General features: G+C 45.0%; 1 protein-coding gene across 1 annotated transcript in view; it reads right to left on the reverse strand.

The window, feature by feature from the left end:
* Nucleotides 1–15786, reverse strand: part of NAV2 (neuron navigator 2) — a 406855-nt gene that overhangs the window by 118274 nt on the left and 272795 nt on the right. The window contains exon 11 of the mRNA XM_036494526.2: nt 8493–8615. Within this exon, the coding sequence (XP_036350419.2) occupies nt 8493–8615 (123 nt within the window). The remainder of the gene's footprint in view (nt 1–8492; nt 8616–15786) is intronic.

The following is a 15786-nucleotide window of genomic DNA, read 5'->3' on the forward strand; positions in this document are numbered from 1 at the left end:
TGTCGAGTGACACTGTCACTCGGGATTGGTTTTGGGGAATAAGCACAGGGAAAAAAATGTCCCATTTTTTACTTTCTCTTCTGGCTTTTATTCTTGCTTACAGACTGCTAGCCATCTTTTCATCCACACTTTTTTTTTTTTGATCCAAGCATCAAATCTACACATGATCTTTAAACAATGCCTGAGAGGGCACCATGGTGGGATGTAACGGTGCCCCCCTCCCCCAGCCAGGCTTTGCTTTCGCTATCTTGTAACAGAGTTAAGAGGTTGTGCAACATAACAAATGATGAGATTCCCGCTGGGAACACTGTCCGTGTGTGTGTGTGTGTGTGTGTGTGTGTGTGTGTGTGTGTTTAAAGCAAGAAAAGATCTCTGGCATTCCAACCCCCTGGGAGAATTCCTTTGTGGTTTATGGTGCAGATGGTTTGCTTCCTGCCAGCACCACCCCCTGTTCAGCACAGGTGGCCCCTGCCTACCCATCCCACAGGAGCAGCGGCAGAACAGCAACCCCCGGAGAAAGGCCAAGGAGTAATTATTACCCTGTTACCACGGAAATAGAGATTTGCCTCCAAGGTTGCAGTGCTGAGCTAATGAATGAAAGTGACTTTTACTCTTGCTTTGAGGCTGTATATACACAACCAGAAGAGATGGGAGGGGAGTGCAGATGGCAGGAGATGATCACCCAGGTTGGGTGCTTTGCTAGAGGCATCTTCTCATCCAGGAAGCAGCATATCACCTTGCAGTCCCGGATTTCCTAGGTCACTAAGGGGAAATGTCAGCCCGGACGTGGGGCCTTCAGTTCATGGACTCCTCCCGAACTCAAAACACACAACTGCAGGAGACAGAATTCACCAACCAGCATTCCTCTTCTGAATCTGCAAGAAGGTCAAACAGTCACCTCTTTAGCTTTATGTAAGAGAGGACCTCTCCTTTGGTGCCTGAGGTCACTCAGATCAAGGGTATGGCATGTCTCTCTACAGGGTCTATTTGTCAGCCATCTGGGACAAGGTGTGGTGAATCCAGAAACCCTGCTCTTTTGCTCCTAAAGCAAGTGGCTTTGACAGTTCCTTGAGGACTGAATTCACTTTTCTAGCCATTTGAGCATGGTGTGGATTTTGGGGGCTCATTCAACCAGAGGGTCTCAAAACAAGGGCTTGGAGCTACTGGAGTTAGGAACTGGAAGAATCTCCACAGGACAGCTCCCTTAAAGAGGCAGGCAATAAGGTGGAGAAAACGTGTGTGTGGCAGGCAGGTTCGGGATCTGGTTTGACTCTCAGCTTGGACACTTGTTCTTTGTGTGATTTGGACCAGGTTGCTACCCTTCCTAAGTACCACTGCTTCAAGTCCATGAAACCAGCACACTATCTCCTGTCAAAGCATCAAGTGTTAATGAGATGATGCTTACAAGGTGCCTGGTGCAGTGCCTGGCATAGAGCAACCCATCAGGAAACGGATCCTGGTATTGTTCATGTTCTGATAATAGTTTCTATGGTTGCCATACCATGTTACTATACACTTTAGACCTAAAAGCAGTAAAAACATATTATCACAACCTCTGTGAGTCTTAAGTCTGACATGAGTCTCACAGGCTAAACGGCGTAGTTATTGGCAGCTCATTTCTGGAGCATTAACTTCTCCCCCTCCACTGAAGCTCCTGGCATCCTCTGCCTGGAGTCTTCTTTCTCTAACTTCCAAGCCAGAAATGTCATGTTGAGCCCTTCTCACAACACATCATTCCAATCTCCTTTTATGTCTCCTTTACTCCTAAAAATGTTGTCATGGTGCTGTGGTGGGCTAAGCTGCTGCCTGCAATACCACCATTCCATATGGGTGCCAGTTTGAGTCCCAGCTACTCCACTTCCCATCCAGCTTCCTGCTTATAACCTTGTAAGGCAGTAGAAGATGCCCCAAAGCCTTGGAACCCTGCATCTGCTTTGGAGATTCAAAGAAGCTCCTGGCTTTGGATCAATTCAACTCCAGCTGTTGCGATTATTTGGAGAGTGAACCAGCAGATGGAGGATTTTTCTCTTTCCTTTGTTCCATAAATCTGATATGCCTTTCCAAAAAAAATAATTTTTTATATTGGACCCAATAACAGAATGTGATGCAATCTTCCTTTTTGAATGCTGCCTTAATTCACTCTTGCCATGCAACATTATATATCCAAATATTCTGTGAATAACAGGTGGACATCTGTAGTAAGATCTCTTGCCCTAACTGTTGTTTATCTTCTGCGGATTCCAGCAGGAATCATGCCTGAAGAATAACTGGCATGGGATTTATTCTTAAACAAGGGCTCACCACCAATTACATTGTAGGCTGGGGACTGCTGCCCAGTCCCTCCAGGTTGGGCCTGGAAATGTGAATGCACTCTTTGGTGCCAGGAGGGCAGCTTTGTTCTGCACAAAAAACAAAGCCAAGCAGTGCCCTGGGTTCTTGGAGTGCTTTAGACACTCTGGGCAAGGAAGGAGAGTTGGCTTGGCAGGCTGCTGGAATACCAGGTTGCATGGTTACATCCTCATGCCACGAGGCTCCCCCCTGAGAGCAGCCTCTCAATTCAGGGTGAAACTGGGACAGCTCCGAGTGCCAAGGTCCCAAACACAGACTGAGAAGTCTGTGCAGCGACAGAAACAACAATCCCCACACCTAAAACATTCATAATTTGGAAAGTAACGCATCAGGTGTAATAAGAACGAAAACAAAATTGAGCTTTCCTTTCTGCTTTGTTCCCTGGCACAATGTTGGAGGGACAGTTCCAGTATTAGGCTCTATGTTTTTTGTTGTTGTTGTTGTTAACCATAGAGCATTTGTTTTTTGTCCTTGGAAGGTTTGAAGTAATGTGTTTTTATTGCCTAAAGGAAAGCCATTGGCATTCAGGAAGCATGCTCAGGGTTTAGAAGAGTCACTGAGCAATTCTAAGGTCATCCTCCCAAGCGCCCTTCTGTCTGCTGGTACTCTCCGCGGTGTTTACCTGTCCCTGGGATGTTGCAGTACCAGACTGAGAGGGGCTGATGAGTGCAGAGATGCTCTGGAGGAACAAGAAAGAGGTGTGTAAGAGAAAACTTTCTGTGTGCTGAGAGCTTTCAGAGCTCTGAACTCACTGGAGCTCAAACACTCTGGATGGGTTCTGAGGGGAGAGCTGGCAAGAATTCAGTAAACCATTTGACTTCCTGATCGGGCAGCAAATCAGTCCATTCTGTCACTAATTATTGAGTGTCACAGAGCAGGTAACCTTATAAAGAGAAGAGAGACATTAAATTCTAACTACCTGCCATTTCTAAATACCAGAACCAAATTTAGTTTGTTCCATTTTAATGTATTTCACACTGAGAATTACATTTCAGCACATGAAGCTTTGAGGACACTCTCCAACCATATCCACACGCTGGCATCCAGGCCTCCAGGCCTCAGTCCAGAGCTCTCCGCGCAAGAGCTCGTGTGGCTGTTATCTGAGGCCTACGACATGCATTAAGCCACCTCTGTCTGTTCCTTTTGATCCTTCCTTCTCAGCTGTCTGGCTCTGGCTTGCTGGATGGAGCCCCTGATTATTATCAGGAAAAACCTGGAGCCCTGGGGTGGCAACCCTGAAGAGTGACAGGAGATCAAGGGCAGACTGGGCATTCTGAAGGCACTATCTTCATGTATTGTTTCCCCAGAGCCGGCTGGTGACATACAGGACCCACAAAGTGACATGGTCTCTATCTCCCAGCCTCTGAAAGCATACATTCCTATCAGTTACTTTTAATAACCTTGAAGATACCCCAGCCACTTCCTGCCGCAAAGAGTCAAGGTCCGCTCTGTAGGTCAGTGTCCCTTACTGGCAACCGTTCTTCTCTGGGCTTCGTGCAAGGAGGTTAATCATTTGCTTATTCCCACTGCGAATGCTTGACTGAGCTCTCAGTATTTTTCATGTTTCCTCTGAAGGGCCTGTGGTTCACTGCTTATGTGTGACTCCACAAAGACTGGGCTCTGTGCTTTTGTACAGAATTTCCTGAAAACACCTTAGGTCTGCAAGCTGTGTTTATCAAGGTAGAAGAGAAGAATTCTGGCCATCCAGCTAAACGGTTCAAGAATGGTTCCCACTGCTGAGCTGAGAATAGCACTCAAACTTGAGCCACTTTCCCCATCCTCTGAGACTGCCTTCCTTTATATTTCACATCAAATAATCTCAAGCTGATGCTCTCCTCATCATTGGGAATATTTGTAAAATCAAGGCTTTGGTATGCTTACTGTATACACTTTAAAAACATTACAATATAATTTACTATAAACTTTGAAATTGGGGTTGGTGTGATAGTTCAACTGACTAATCCTCCATCTCCAAGTGCTGGCATCTCATATGGCTGCTAGTTCATATTGACCTGGTTGCTCCACTTCATATCCAGTTCCAAGCTGATGGCCTGGGAAAGCAGTGAAGCATGGCCAAAACCTGGAACCCTGCACCCGCACAGTGGACCTTGCACTTCTGTGGAAGACCCAGAAGATGCTCCTGGCTCCTGGCTTTGAATCGGCTCAGTTCTGGTCATTGCAGCCATTTGGAGTGAACCAGCAGATGAAAGATCTTTCTCTGTATCTCATTTTCTACATAAACCTGGCTTTCCAATAAAAATAAATAAAATATTTTTTAAAAAAGCCACTGAAATTAGCTCCTGAACTACTAACATTAGTCTCCCATCTTGGGCAACATTTATTTAGCGCAGAATTTTTACAAGAAATCTTCATGAAGTGCTTTATAAAAACCAATCGGCTATTTCAACTTGACCAAGCTAAAGCTTCATTATGGTCTGTTCACAGTAGCATTGTACTAGAACAGCACAAAATATCTCTTGCCTACAGCTCAGAACTTAAGAAAAATAATTCAAACGGGGCTGGAATTCAGCCTGAGGGTGAAGCTACCAGTTAAGGCACTTGCACATACCCCATACCGGAGTAATTGGTTTGAATACTGGCTCTGACTCTGGATTCCAGCTCTCTGCTAACACAGTCCAGAGGAGGAAACAGGGATACTTCAAGTAAGCAGATTCCTCCCACCCGTTCAGGAGACTTGGCTTGTGGTCCTAGCTCGCAGCTTTTAGCCTGATCCACTCCTGGCCACTGTGAGCACTGGCTAGTAAACCAGCATAAGACAGCTCTATCTCTCTTCCTAGTGATTTAAAAAATAGGAAAAAAATTACAATCAATATTGAAGTGTAATTTTACAAAAGTCACCTGAATTATTTCTTTAAAATTTGGTTTATTCATCTCCATATCATTGCCTTGTAAGTGCGAGGATTCCATTTGGGTGCTGGTTTGTGTCTTGGCTGCCCTGCTTCCCATCCAGCTCCCTGCTTGTGGTCTGGGAAAGCAGTCTAGGATGGCTCAAAGCCTTGGGACCCCACACTCCTGTGGGAGATCTAGAAGAGGCTCCTGGCTCCTGGCTTTAGATCAGCTCAGCTCCGGCCATTGCAGCCACTTGGGGAGGGAACCAGTAGACAGAGGATCTTTCTCTGTATCTCCTTCCCTCTGTAAATTTGCTTTTCCAATAAAATTAAATAAATCTCAATTTTTTTTGGTTATTCATTCATTCATTCATAATTTCATGAGCTTACCTAGTCCTTCAGTGTGAGCTGGGCCAGAAGACCCGATTGTCTATTTGGTTGAACCATAAAGGCCAAAGTAAAATAACAAGGACATCCATCTTCCCCCCGCCCCCATTTCCAAATGCAGGAACAAGCTCAGCTGTAGTAATACTTCCTTTAACCTTGCAGGGAAGCATTACATTAAATTGCTGAACACAGATTCTTCTGCTGCTGTGAAACTCCTTACACACTGTAAAGCAAGCATTTATGCTAATAGGTTTATTTACTAACTGCCTGTTCACAGGACAGCATGCATGAACAAAATAACTTAGCAAACAGAGAGATTTCCCATGGGGGTGTTATTGCTACTCCTCCCCCTGTCCCATTAATATTTACTGTAAAGTTATTAGTTAGAGAGTTTATGCCTGAGAAAGAGCTTTTGGAGCCAGTATTGTGGCATGTGGGTTAAGCTGCTGTTTGCAAAGCCGGCATCCCATGTTGGAGTAGCAGGTCAAGTCTCAGCTGCTCTCCTTCTGATCCAGCTCCCTACAAATGTGCCTGGGAAAACAGCAGAAAATACTTGGATCCTTTCCACTTACGTGGGAAAACTAGATGGAGTTCCTGGTTCTTGGTTACAGTCTGCACCAGTCCTGCCTACTGTAGTCAGTTGGGGAGTGAACCAGTGGAGAGAAAATTTCTGTCTCTCCTCTTTCTATCACTTGTCCTTTCAAATAAATAAAATTTCCAAAAAAGAGAAAAGATCAGTTTTCAAACAACTTATGTTTCTATGGAAGATTTCAACTAGTACCTTTTTTTTTTCTTTTTAATTATAGGAAGAAAGTGGATTTGGGCTAGAACTCTAGCATTCTGACAACTCTACCTTCTGACATCCATGATAAAAATCACCATCCTGTCCAATGGCAGGGAGTCTAAGAAGGACATGGTTAAGTCCACAGTAGACACTGAGCCAGATCCCAAGTTCCAGACAACTGACTCAGGGCTCTGCAGCAGCACAAGCACCCCAGCTTCCCCCAAATAACAGAAGAGTTCTCTTCAGCAAATTCCATTTCTGGGTGTGATGTTAGCATGTTTCATGTGCTGCCGTATTTCTCTGAAGTGAGAGAACCAGAGAAGTCACCAAGCTCTTAAGAAGCATGGTCCCTCTGTCAAAGATGAGCCTCCTCAGAGGCTCAGACGGAGCAGGGACAACACACCCAGGTGCACATGGAGCATATGGCAGACCATAGGAATCGGCAGAGGACACCCAGTACCACAATAGAGGACAAAGTACAGAACATGCCATGTGTTGGCAGTGAAAATCTGGGCAAACGAGACTCTAAGATGGACTGTGTCAGCCAGTGTATTCTGGAGAGATTTTATTGTGTTTGGAATGGCAAGACTGGCAGCAATTCAGAACTGCTGAGCTATCAAAACCACTTGAGCAGGACCCTCGGAGCATGTCCCACGTCGGGGAGCATGGGATGGGTGGGAGGCTGGGTGGGGCTTTTTTCTTTGTCTCCCTCTTTACTTCAGATACAGGAAAAAAGAAAGAGAATGTGGAAACAATGCTTACTCACTTTCCTGTAGCCCTTGACCCTTTGTGCCCTAATCAACTGTGTAAAGATGATCAAAATAAAATAATTAGAAAAAAAAAGAATCATGGCCCACAAGGTGCCAGCAGGAAGCTGCACTTCCACCAATATTTTATTTTTTTTTTTAAAGATTTATTTATTTTTATTGGGCAGTCAGATATACAGAGAGGGGGAGAGACAGACAGGAAGCTCTTCTATCTGCTGATTCACTCCCCAAGTGGCCACAACAGCTGGTGCTGAGCTGATCCGAAGCCAGGAGTCTGGAGGCTCTTTCAGATCTCCTATGCAGGTGCAGGGTCCCAAGGCTTTGGGCCATCCTCGATTGCTTTCCCAGGCCACAAAGCAGGGAACTGGATGGGAAGTGGGGCTGCCGGGATTAGAACCGGCATCCATATAGGATGCCAGCACATGCACGTGAAGGGCTTTAGCCACTAGGCTACCAGGCTGGGCCCCAGTACTTTGCTTTTTGATACACGAGGTTTAGCACAGAAGGGTTAGCACCCAGAGGGTGATTTTAAACTACTCATATCCAAATTCCACATTGTAATCTCATCAACCCAGATGTGGAAAGAGGTCAAGTATGCCAGAAAAATTCTTTTATAGTCAGATCATCAAAGGCCACTTGGAATCTGCACTGAAATCCTGAAATGAAATACATAGGAGCTGGAAAAGATCTTAGAAATCATATGGTCCAAAGCCCTTTGTTAATGGCTTGCTCAAGGTCACAGAATCAGTTCATGTAAGAGTAAGAACTAGAAAAACTTGGGAGGCCAAATAATCCCCTTTCTCTATTGGTGTGTCATCTGTAGTTCTGTTCTTGCACTGATGGCAAGAAACATGGTTGATACCTTCCTCATGACAACCCCTCAGCCTGTGGTGTGTAAAGCCCATCCACAAGCTTTGCCTCCTATCACTGGGCTACAGGAACAGTACGGAGACAAGCATGCGGCCAAGGCCAAGGCCAGGAGAGCTGCCTCTGCACACAGCCCTGCTCTGCGTCACAGTGCATACATAGAAGGCTACCTAATGAGAGACGAAGTAAGACAGTCTCTGGGGCTGCGGACCCCATAAAGATGCATCAACAACAGTCAAATCAATGGAAATGAGTGCTTACATCTGAACTCCTTCTGTTCACTCTACACAGAAGCAGGGCTCAAGAGCTCCCAACAGCCCTCTTCTACCTCCTCTGCTAGCTCCTAACTTCAGGCACAGTCACAAGTGCGCCCTACGTCTCATTGTGTTAAAGCATCCCCCATATGCTTTCCCAGCATCACAGCTCTCATTTCCCAGGCCACTCTGGCATCACCTCTGCATCCAGCCAAGCTCCTGTGGAGCAGCTTACCTGTCAGCATCTCCAAGGCCAAGAGAGGTATTTCGTTGCAGTGTCTCTCGCACCACAGCCATCCCATCAGGGAGCCGGTTCAGGCGCCGTGTGTACAGGCCAAGCCCACCGTCGGTCATGTACCTTTAAAAACAGAAGAGGATGATGATGTGCACAGTCAGAAAGCAAACAGCTCAAGGGCTCCCCGTTGAAAAACTTGTGCTCCACGTGAAGAAGACCTGAGGTTTCCCCAAGGCACTGGCCGTGATCAGAGCCTGCTGCTCACTCCGCTACTCATTCAGCCCAGAGGATCACGGGCTTGCTAGCATGCAAACAAGGAAGCAAAAGACCTGAGTTGAATTAATCCAAACTCACTGGAGCCTGTGAGCAGAAGGGAAACATTGAGAACAATACTGTCAGGTGGACTCATGACATTCCTTAATGTCAGCAATTATACAAGCAGGTGTTCTATCTAAGGAATGTCAATGGAACTGACAAGTCATTCGCAAAGCATAGGCCTAAATATTACAGAATAGAGCAGTGGAGAAAACAGGCAAGCTTTGAAGAGAGGGGGAAAGAAAGGAGGAAAGATAGAGATTTTCACTGCGAAAGGCAAGTCCCTTTTCTGGGTCCATGGCTTTTCATCTAAACAAGCCTGAAAAAAAATTACAAGGGCCACATGAACATTTGTGAGAGAAGGAAAGGGCAAAGGTGCTACGATTTGAATAAGAGCAAACACATTACTATGGTTGTCAACATCACTAAGAATCTACAACAGTTCATTTCATCTTGGCTACTGAACTCTTACGGGTGTTGTTAAAAATTCTGCGAGCAACACTAATGCTGATAGCTCTTTTCCAGATCTCTTGATGAGGCTATAAAACTATCTTTTGCTGAAATAAGTGCTGTTTAGAGAAGGAAAAGATCCCTGAAACTTTCCATTTAGCTGGCTGACTCTCCACTGACAAGACCCATTCTTAAGAGGCTGGGTACCTACATGATGTAGGTCAGGCAGCTGTACCTCGTATTTCCCTTGGCTCCTTCACAGAATGCCATAAAGGAATGTGATTGTGTCTTGACCCTCAGCTTCTGAGAACAGAAGGTACAGAGAAACTGGGCAAAGCCAGAAACTTTAATCCTTGCACATCCCCCAGCACCCTGTAAGGTGCCTGAGGATGCAAGCATTTCAGATTTGCAGCTGAATCATGTATAGAAAGAAGCCCATTGAGTCACTTTTCTGGACACAGAATCAGCCCAGCCAACTCATAGCACATTTTATTGCATTTGGCATTTTAACCTCACTATATTTGGGGTATATCCTGAGGCTTCCTGATCCTCGAATTTCTCCCATTTCCAGATATTCTTAGAATAACAATATTCTGTGTTGCGGTGGAGGTTGGCCAGAACCAGTAAGCAAGGGGCGAAGAAGAGTGCTTCAGGTAAGAAGCACAGCTTCCAGTAATGGGAGAAAGGAATGTTCCCACAGGGCAGCTTCTGGGAGACCATGCGTGCATGAACTAAACACTTCCAGTGACCCCTCAGCCTCTATTTCAACATCGGTGGTCACAGATGATCCGGTGTCAAAGCAATGGAAAAGCTGTTGCAGGAGGTCAAACCAAGTGTTTGTGGTTGTGCTGACAAAACTTGCTTCATAAATAACCGTTGTGAATATACTAAAAATATGTATTTATTTGTTAGAAAAGTAGAATGGTAGAGAGAGGGGGAGAGACAGATTGTTCCATTCACTGGTTCTCTCGGTAAATGCCCATCAAACAGTCAGGATGGAGCTGGGCTGACTCAGAACACAAGGCTTCCAGACCTGTCACCTGCATGGCTTCAGAGATCCAAGTCCTTGGGCCGTCATCTGCTTCATTCCCAGATGCCTTAGCAGGAAACCATAGCAGAGGAAGAGTAGCCAGGATGCCAGTGGGCATTTTGATAAGTAATCAGGGGTGCCTTGCAGCACAATGCCTGTCCCAACAATCATCTATCTTTAAAATGGTGAATTTGGGGTCTGGTGTGGTAACCTAGTGGCTAAAGTCCTCACCTTGCATTTGCCAGCATCCCTTATGGCATAATTGACCTCTTTCCACATCTGGGTTGATGAGATACAATGTGGAATTTGGATATGAGTAGTTTGAAATCACCCTCTGGGTGCTAACCCTTCTGTGCTAAACCTCGTGTGTCAAAAAGCAAAGTACTGGGGCCCAGCCTGGTAGCCTAGTGGCTAAAGCCCTTCACGTGCATGTGCTGGCATCCCATATGGATGCCGGTTCTAATCCCGGCAGCCCCACTTCCCATCCAGTTCCCTGCTTTGTGGCCTGGGAAAGCAATCGAGGATGGCCCAAAGCTTTGGGACCCTGCACCTGCATAGGAGATCTGAAAGAGCCTCCAGGCTCCTGGCTTCGGATTGGTGCAGTTCTGGGCGTTGCAGCTACTTGGGGAGTGAGTCAATGGACAGAAGAGTTTTTTTCTCTGTATATCTGACTTTGAATTAAAATAAAATAAATCTTTAAAAAAATAAAAGGAGTGGGCCCGGCGGCGTGGCCTAGCAGCTAAAGTCCTCGCCTTGAATGCCCCGGGATCCCATATGGGCGCCGGTTCTAATCCCGGCAGCTCCACTTCCCATCCAGCTCCCTGCTTGTGGCCTGGGAAAGTAGTTGAGGACGGCCCAATGCATTGGGACCCTGCACCCATGTGGGAGACCAGGAAGAGGTTCCTGGTTCCCGGCTTCGGATCGGCGCGCATCGACCCGATGCGGCTCACTTGGGGAGTGAATCATCGGACAGAAGATCTTCCTCTCTGTCTCTCCTCGTTTCTGTATATCTGGCTGTAATAAAATGAATAAATCTTTAAAAAAAAATAAAAGGAAAGGAAAATATGGTGAATTTTATGCTATCAATTGCAATCTCAGTAGAAAAACAAACTCATAATTACAGTGATAGTTAAATTTGTATAATCACCTTTTAATGTTGATTTTTTGTAACAGATAATGAGTACTTCTTTGAAGGCAAAGATTCTTTTTTTTTTATTTCAAAGTCAGATATATATAGAGGAAGAGAGACAAAGAAGAGGATCTTCCATCCAATGATTCACTCCCTAAGCGACCTCATTGGTCGGAGCTGTGCTGATCCAAAGCCAGGAGCCAGGAGCTCATCTGAGTCTCTCACGCAGATACAGGGTCCTAAGGCTTTGGGCCGTCCTCAACTGCTTTCCCAGGCCACAAGCAGGGAGCTGGATGGGAAGTGGGGTTGCCGGGACTAAAACTGGTGCTCATATGAGATCCTGGTGTTTTCAAGGCAAAGACATGTATTAAATGTTATTTCTGTTAAAAGAATGAAAACATGAATGAATCAAGCCTTAAAACACAGCCATAAGGTCCTTTCCAAGGACATCAGCCATAGCTTTTCTCTCTTCTTAAATGTTGGAAAAACTTTTTTTTTCCTCATTGAAAAAACTTTGTATACGAACTATTTGGGAAAGCAATTTTAGCCCACTTATCTTACAGTGGAACATCACCTAGCTATCTATATACCCATACATCCAACGCATGCAGGTATTCAAGGTATAGGAGTAGCCTATATACTTCTGTTTGAGAAACAGCACAAAGAGAAAAAAAACTCACCCATTAAAATGCAGTAACTGCCAGAGGCTGAACCTTCTAGAAGATAAAATGTCCTTTTCAAGGAGAATCTGGTGGAAGCATTTCATCGTACAATCTCTCGCCCCATTAAGCAAGGCAGTTACTTTTGATTATAACAAAGTGTTCCTTACCAGTTAGATAAACAACTTTTTTTTTTGTTAGACTGGGGAGATCTTGTCAAAGGACAAACAAACTAATTTTAGCACTCATTTCCCTGCTGGATTTTTATTGCTGGTGAAACAATACAGAAGGTTGGGCAATTACATGCATTCAGGCATGTAGTCAAGGCCCACATATACATGCCCCTGCTTTCTGCTAAGGTCAGGAAAGAGAGTCAGGTGAACAATGCAGAAGTGGAATGTGGGGATGTGACAGCCCCAAACCCAGTATATCTGTAACCAAATAAGTAAGTAAGACAATCGCCCTAGTATGTGGGGGTGGGCGGCAGAGGGCATGCCTGGGGACTTGGGACTGAATGTAAGAACTTGGCCTGTCAACTGCTTTCAGGGAGTTTTGACTTAATTTAGATGAAGGGAAGGAACTTGCAAGGATAAATCACAATTGTTTGCCTTCTCACATGCACTAATTAGGAAAGCCAGGGGTCCAGGGAGATGAATGTGACTATGACGCAGATCTAATTCATTCACTGCGTGTGATGCGGAGGGAGGATTAAACAGCATGGTAAGAAAAGTGGGAAAGTGCCTCTTTTTCCTTGCACTCACAAAAAATTAATTCAATCTTGTTTTCTGAATAATCAGCCAAATAGTCATTCTAGGAAACCAGAATTGCGAGTTAGGTCAAGATTTGAACCCACACATGCCAGCCGGCACAGGATATAAACTATCCAAGTGACATCTTAGCTACTATACCAAACACCTATCTCTATCTCTCTCAAATTATTAATTTTTAACAATTTACATTTTATTTATTTATGTACTTTGATATTCTTTCTTTGCTAAGCAAAGAGCCAGAGACAATAAGAAAGAGATCTATCCACTGACTTACTCCAAATGCCTGCAACAGCTAGGCCCAGTCAAACTGGAGTCAGATCCCTAAAACTCAGTCCATCTCTCCCACATATGTGACAGGGACCCACATACTTGAACCATCTCCTGCTGTTTTCCAGGGTGTACATTAGCAGGAAGTTAAAATCGGAATCAGAGCTGGGATTTTAACCCAAGCATCCTTCCATGGGCTGGGGATATCCTAAACAGCGTCTTAATTGCTATGCCAAACAAATGCCCATCCCATTTCGAAATTATTATCCTCCAATTATAACAGTCTGATTTACAAAAAGCTTGGTGTACATTGTGAAATGGCTGTTATGCTAAACGGAAAGCATATGTTTTTATTGGACAAAAATTTGCATAGGAATTGGCTACTGAATACATTAACAGAGACTGCTTCAGCAAAGTTTATCTCTTAAGAAAGCGTAATTTACAGATGATGCAATCACCAATGTGTTCATGTGAGGCATGGCCTTGGGCCAGCAGTGTTAACAAGGCTGGTGCTCCTTGGGCTCAGGGAGGCCCAGAGAAGGCCCTGCTCCATCTCTTGGAGCTGCGTGGCAGGGTGGAGAAGACATACTTGCCTGAGGTCACAAGCACAGAACCAGCTGAGCCAGGACTGTCTCAGAGCACCAGCACCATACTTTCCTTCTCTGTGGGGAAAGAAATAATTAGGGCTGGAGCCTAATGAGGTGCTGGCAACAGCCTGATGTTTGCTGAGTGGGTGCCTGCCTAAGCAACCACGCTATTGAACAATTCCCACATAATCCTGAGCTGGACTACAGTGGGGAGGGGGCTGTCTTCCTCCACTTTCAGAGTTCCCCCAGTGACTTCTGCAGGGAAAGAACTGGAGCCTCTACTGGAAAAACAGGGTGTCTGTGGGTACTTTTCCTGCTTTCTGAACCAGAGGCTGCCTGGAATTAGGAACGCGACTCCGCTGTTAGAGGGAAAGGGCCCATATACACCATTGATGTGTTTTGCCTGCTGAGGAACCAACCACACATTGTTATTATGAACTAATGGTACTGAGTGCTCACTGGGTTCTGTGTTAAGTGCCTCACAGAAATCACAGCATTCAGTCTTCAAAGGAAATCTATCAAGTGCAGTGTTACCACTGTAGTTTAGGTAAGGAAAAGGAGACTGTGCTATGACCACAGGACAGAGGGGTCAATTCCTACCCCAATTTTGTCTCATGTTGGTGTACATCATTTCTTCAGGTTTCAGTATCTGCAAAGCAGCCGAAACTTCACGGCATTGTGGTACATGGGACAGAGCACATGTACAGAAAGCCCGGCACATAAGGGGACTTCATAATTATTAACTGCTGTGCCTATTATCAGTTGCAATTGTCCAAGGCTCAGAATAGTGTCTCTGCAAGATCTTCTCTCATTTTTAATGCCACAAGCACTGTGCTTCTGAAGGTCAGGAGGGACCAGGAGGTAGGATGGCAGTGACGAGGAACGGGCTCTGGCTGCTGCCTCAAAGCCAACACTGCCTTGCGAGCACTTTCATCATTCTGCACTCAACTTTTGGCAAGCATTTTCTCATCAATATTTCCTTCTACCAATTTTTTAGAACACAGCACTTCTAATCCTGGGTGAGTCACGCCAGACCTTTGGAGAATCATCAGACTTACAAGGCAGGTCTCACCACTCCTGCAGCCAAGAGAAACTTGGGAAAGCTACACACCTGCTACAAGGAACTTTCTCAGCAAAATACAGGCAAGTGACACTAGCTGTGAAAAAGCTTTGGAATCCAATCGGACTTGTTGGAACAAATACGTTTGACTCTGAGCCCAAGCTTTAGTAAATAGATCTCTTTCCCTTTTTGAAAGGTAATGATGCAAGAGTGTGCAGCGAGGTGAAACCGACTTTGTGAGTTACCTTTGGAGGGAGGGGCAAGGTGGCTTCTAACTCCCAAAGTTCACAGTTCAACGTGACTGACTGCCACAAATCTCCAAAGAAGTTCCCTCTGTCAAGAACTGGGGGAGGGGTGTGGGGAAGGAAAGGCAAAGAAAACATGATCCTAACTGCTTAAGAACATTTCTAACAGAGTGTATGACCTGAACAAAACAAATTCTCAGGCACAAGGAATGAAAGCATAAACAGAAAAAACAAAAACAAAAACAAAAACAAAACAAAACAAAACCCTAAACAATCCCAGTTGATAACCTTTCCTCAAAGACATATCAGCCTGTCTGTATTTTTTGAACATATGTTCAGTTTGCAACAAATACAGTATAGAGAAATGGAGTAAAACCATACATAAAAAATATTCCTTGCCAACATCAATATCAACATAGGAACATGAACGTCAGCACAGGCCTCGCTGCACAAGGTTGAGAAAAATGATGTGGGCTGACAGAAAGCTCTCGCTCTTGAAAGTTTCACCAACTTCCAAACTGTCAAACAACATTCCCTTTCAAGGGACTCCCCTTCTAGGCCTGAGTTTATTAACATGCAAATTGAGTTTCTGAACAAACCTGTAAAAGGATCCCTTTGGTTTGGGGCCCCTTAGAAGTCAGGTGAATAAATTTCACTCTGGGTCACAGAAGGACAAGCCAACAGGTTACTGTAACAAAGCCATCTAAACATCTTTGGGAAAGAAAAGGAGCTGCCACATTTGACTTAGGGGAAGAATGCACAGTTGAAACACAAAAATATGA

This window comes from Ochotona princeps, chromosome 4, assembly GCF_030435755.1.
Source record: "Ochotona princeps isolate mOchPri1 chromosome 4, mOchPri1.hap1, whole genome shotgun sequence".
In the NCBI taxonomy this organism is placed as follows: Eukaryota; Metazoa; Chordata; class Mammalia; order Lagomorpha; family Ochotonidae; genus Ochotona; species Ochotona princeps.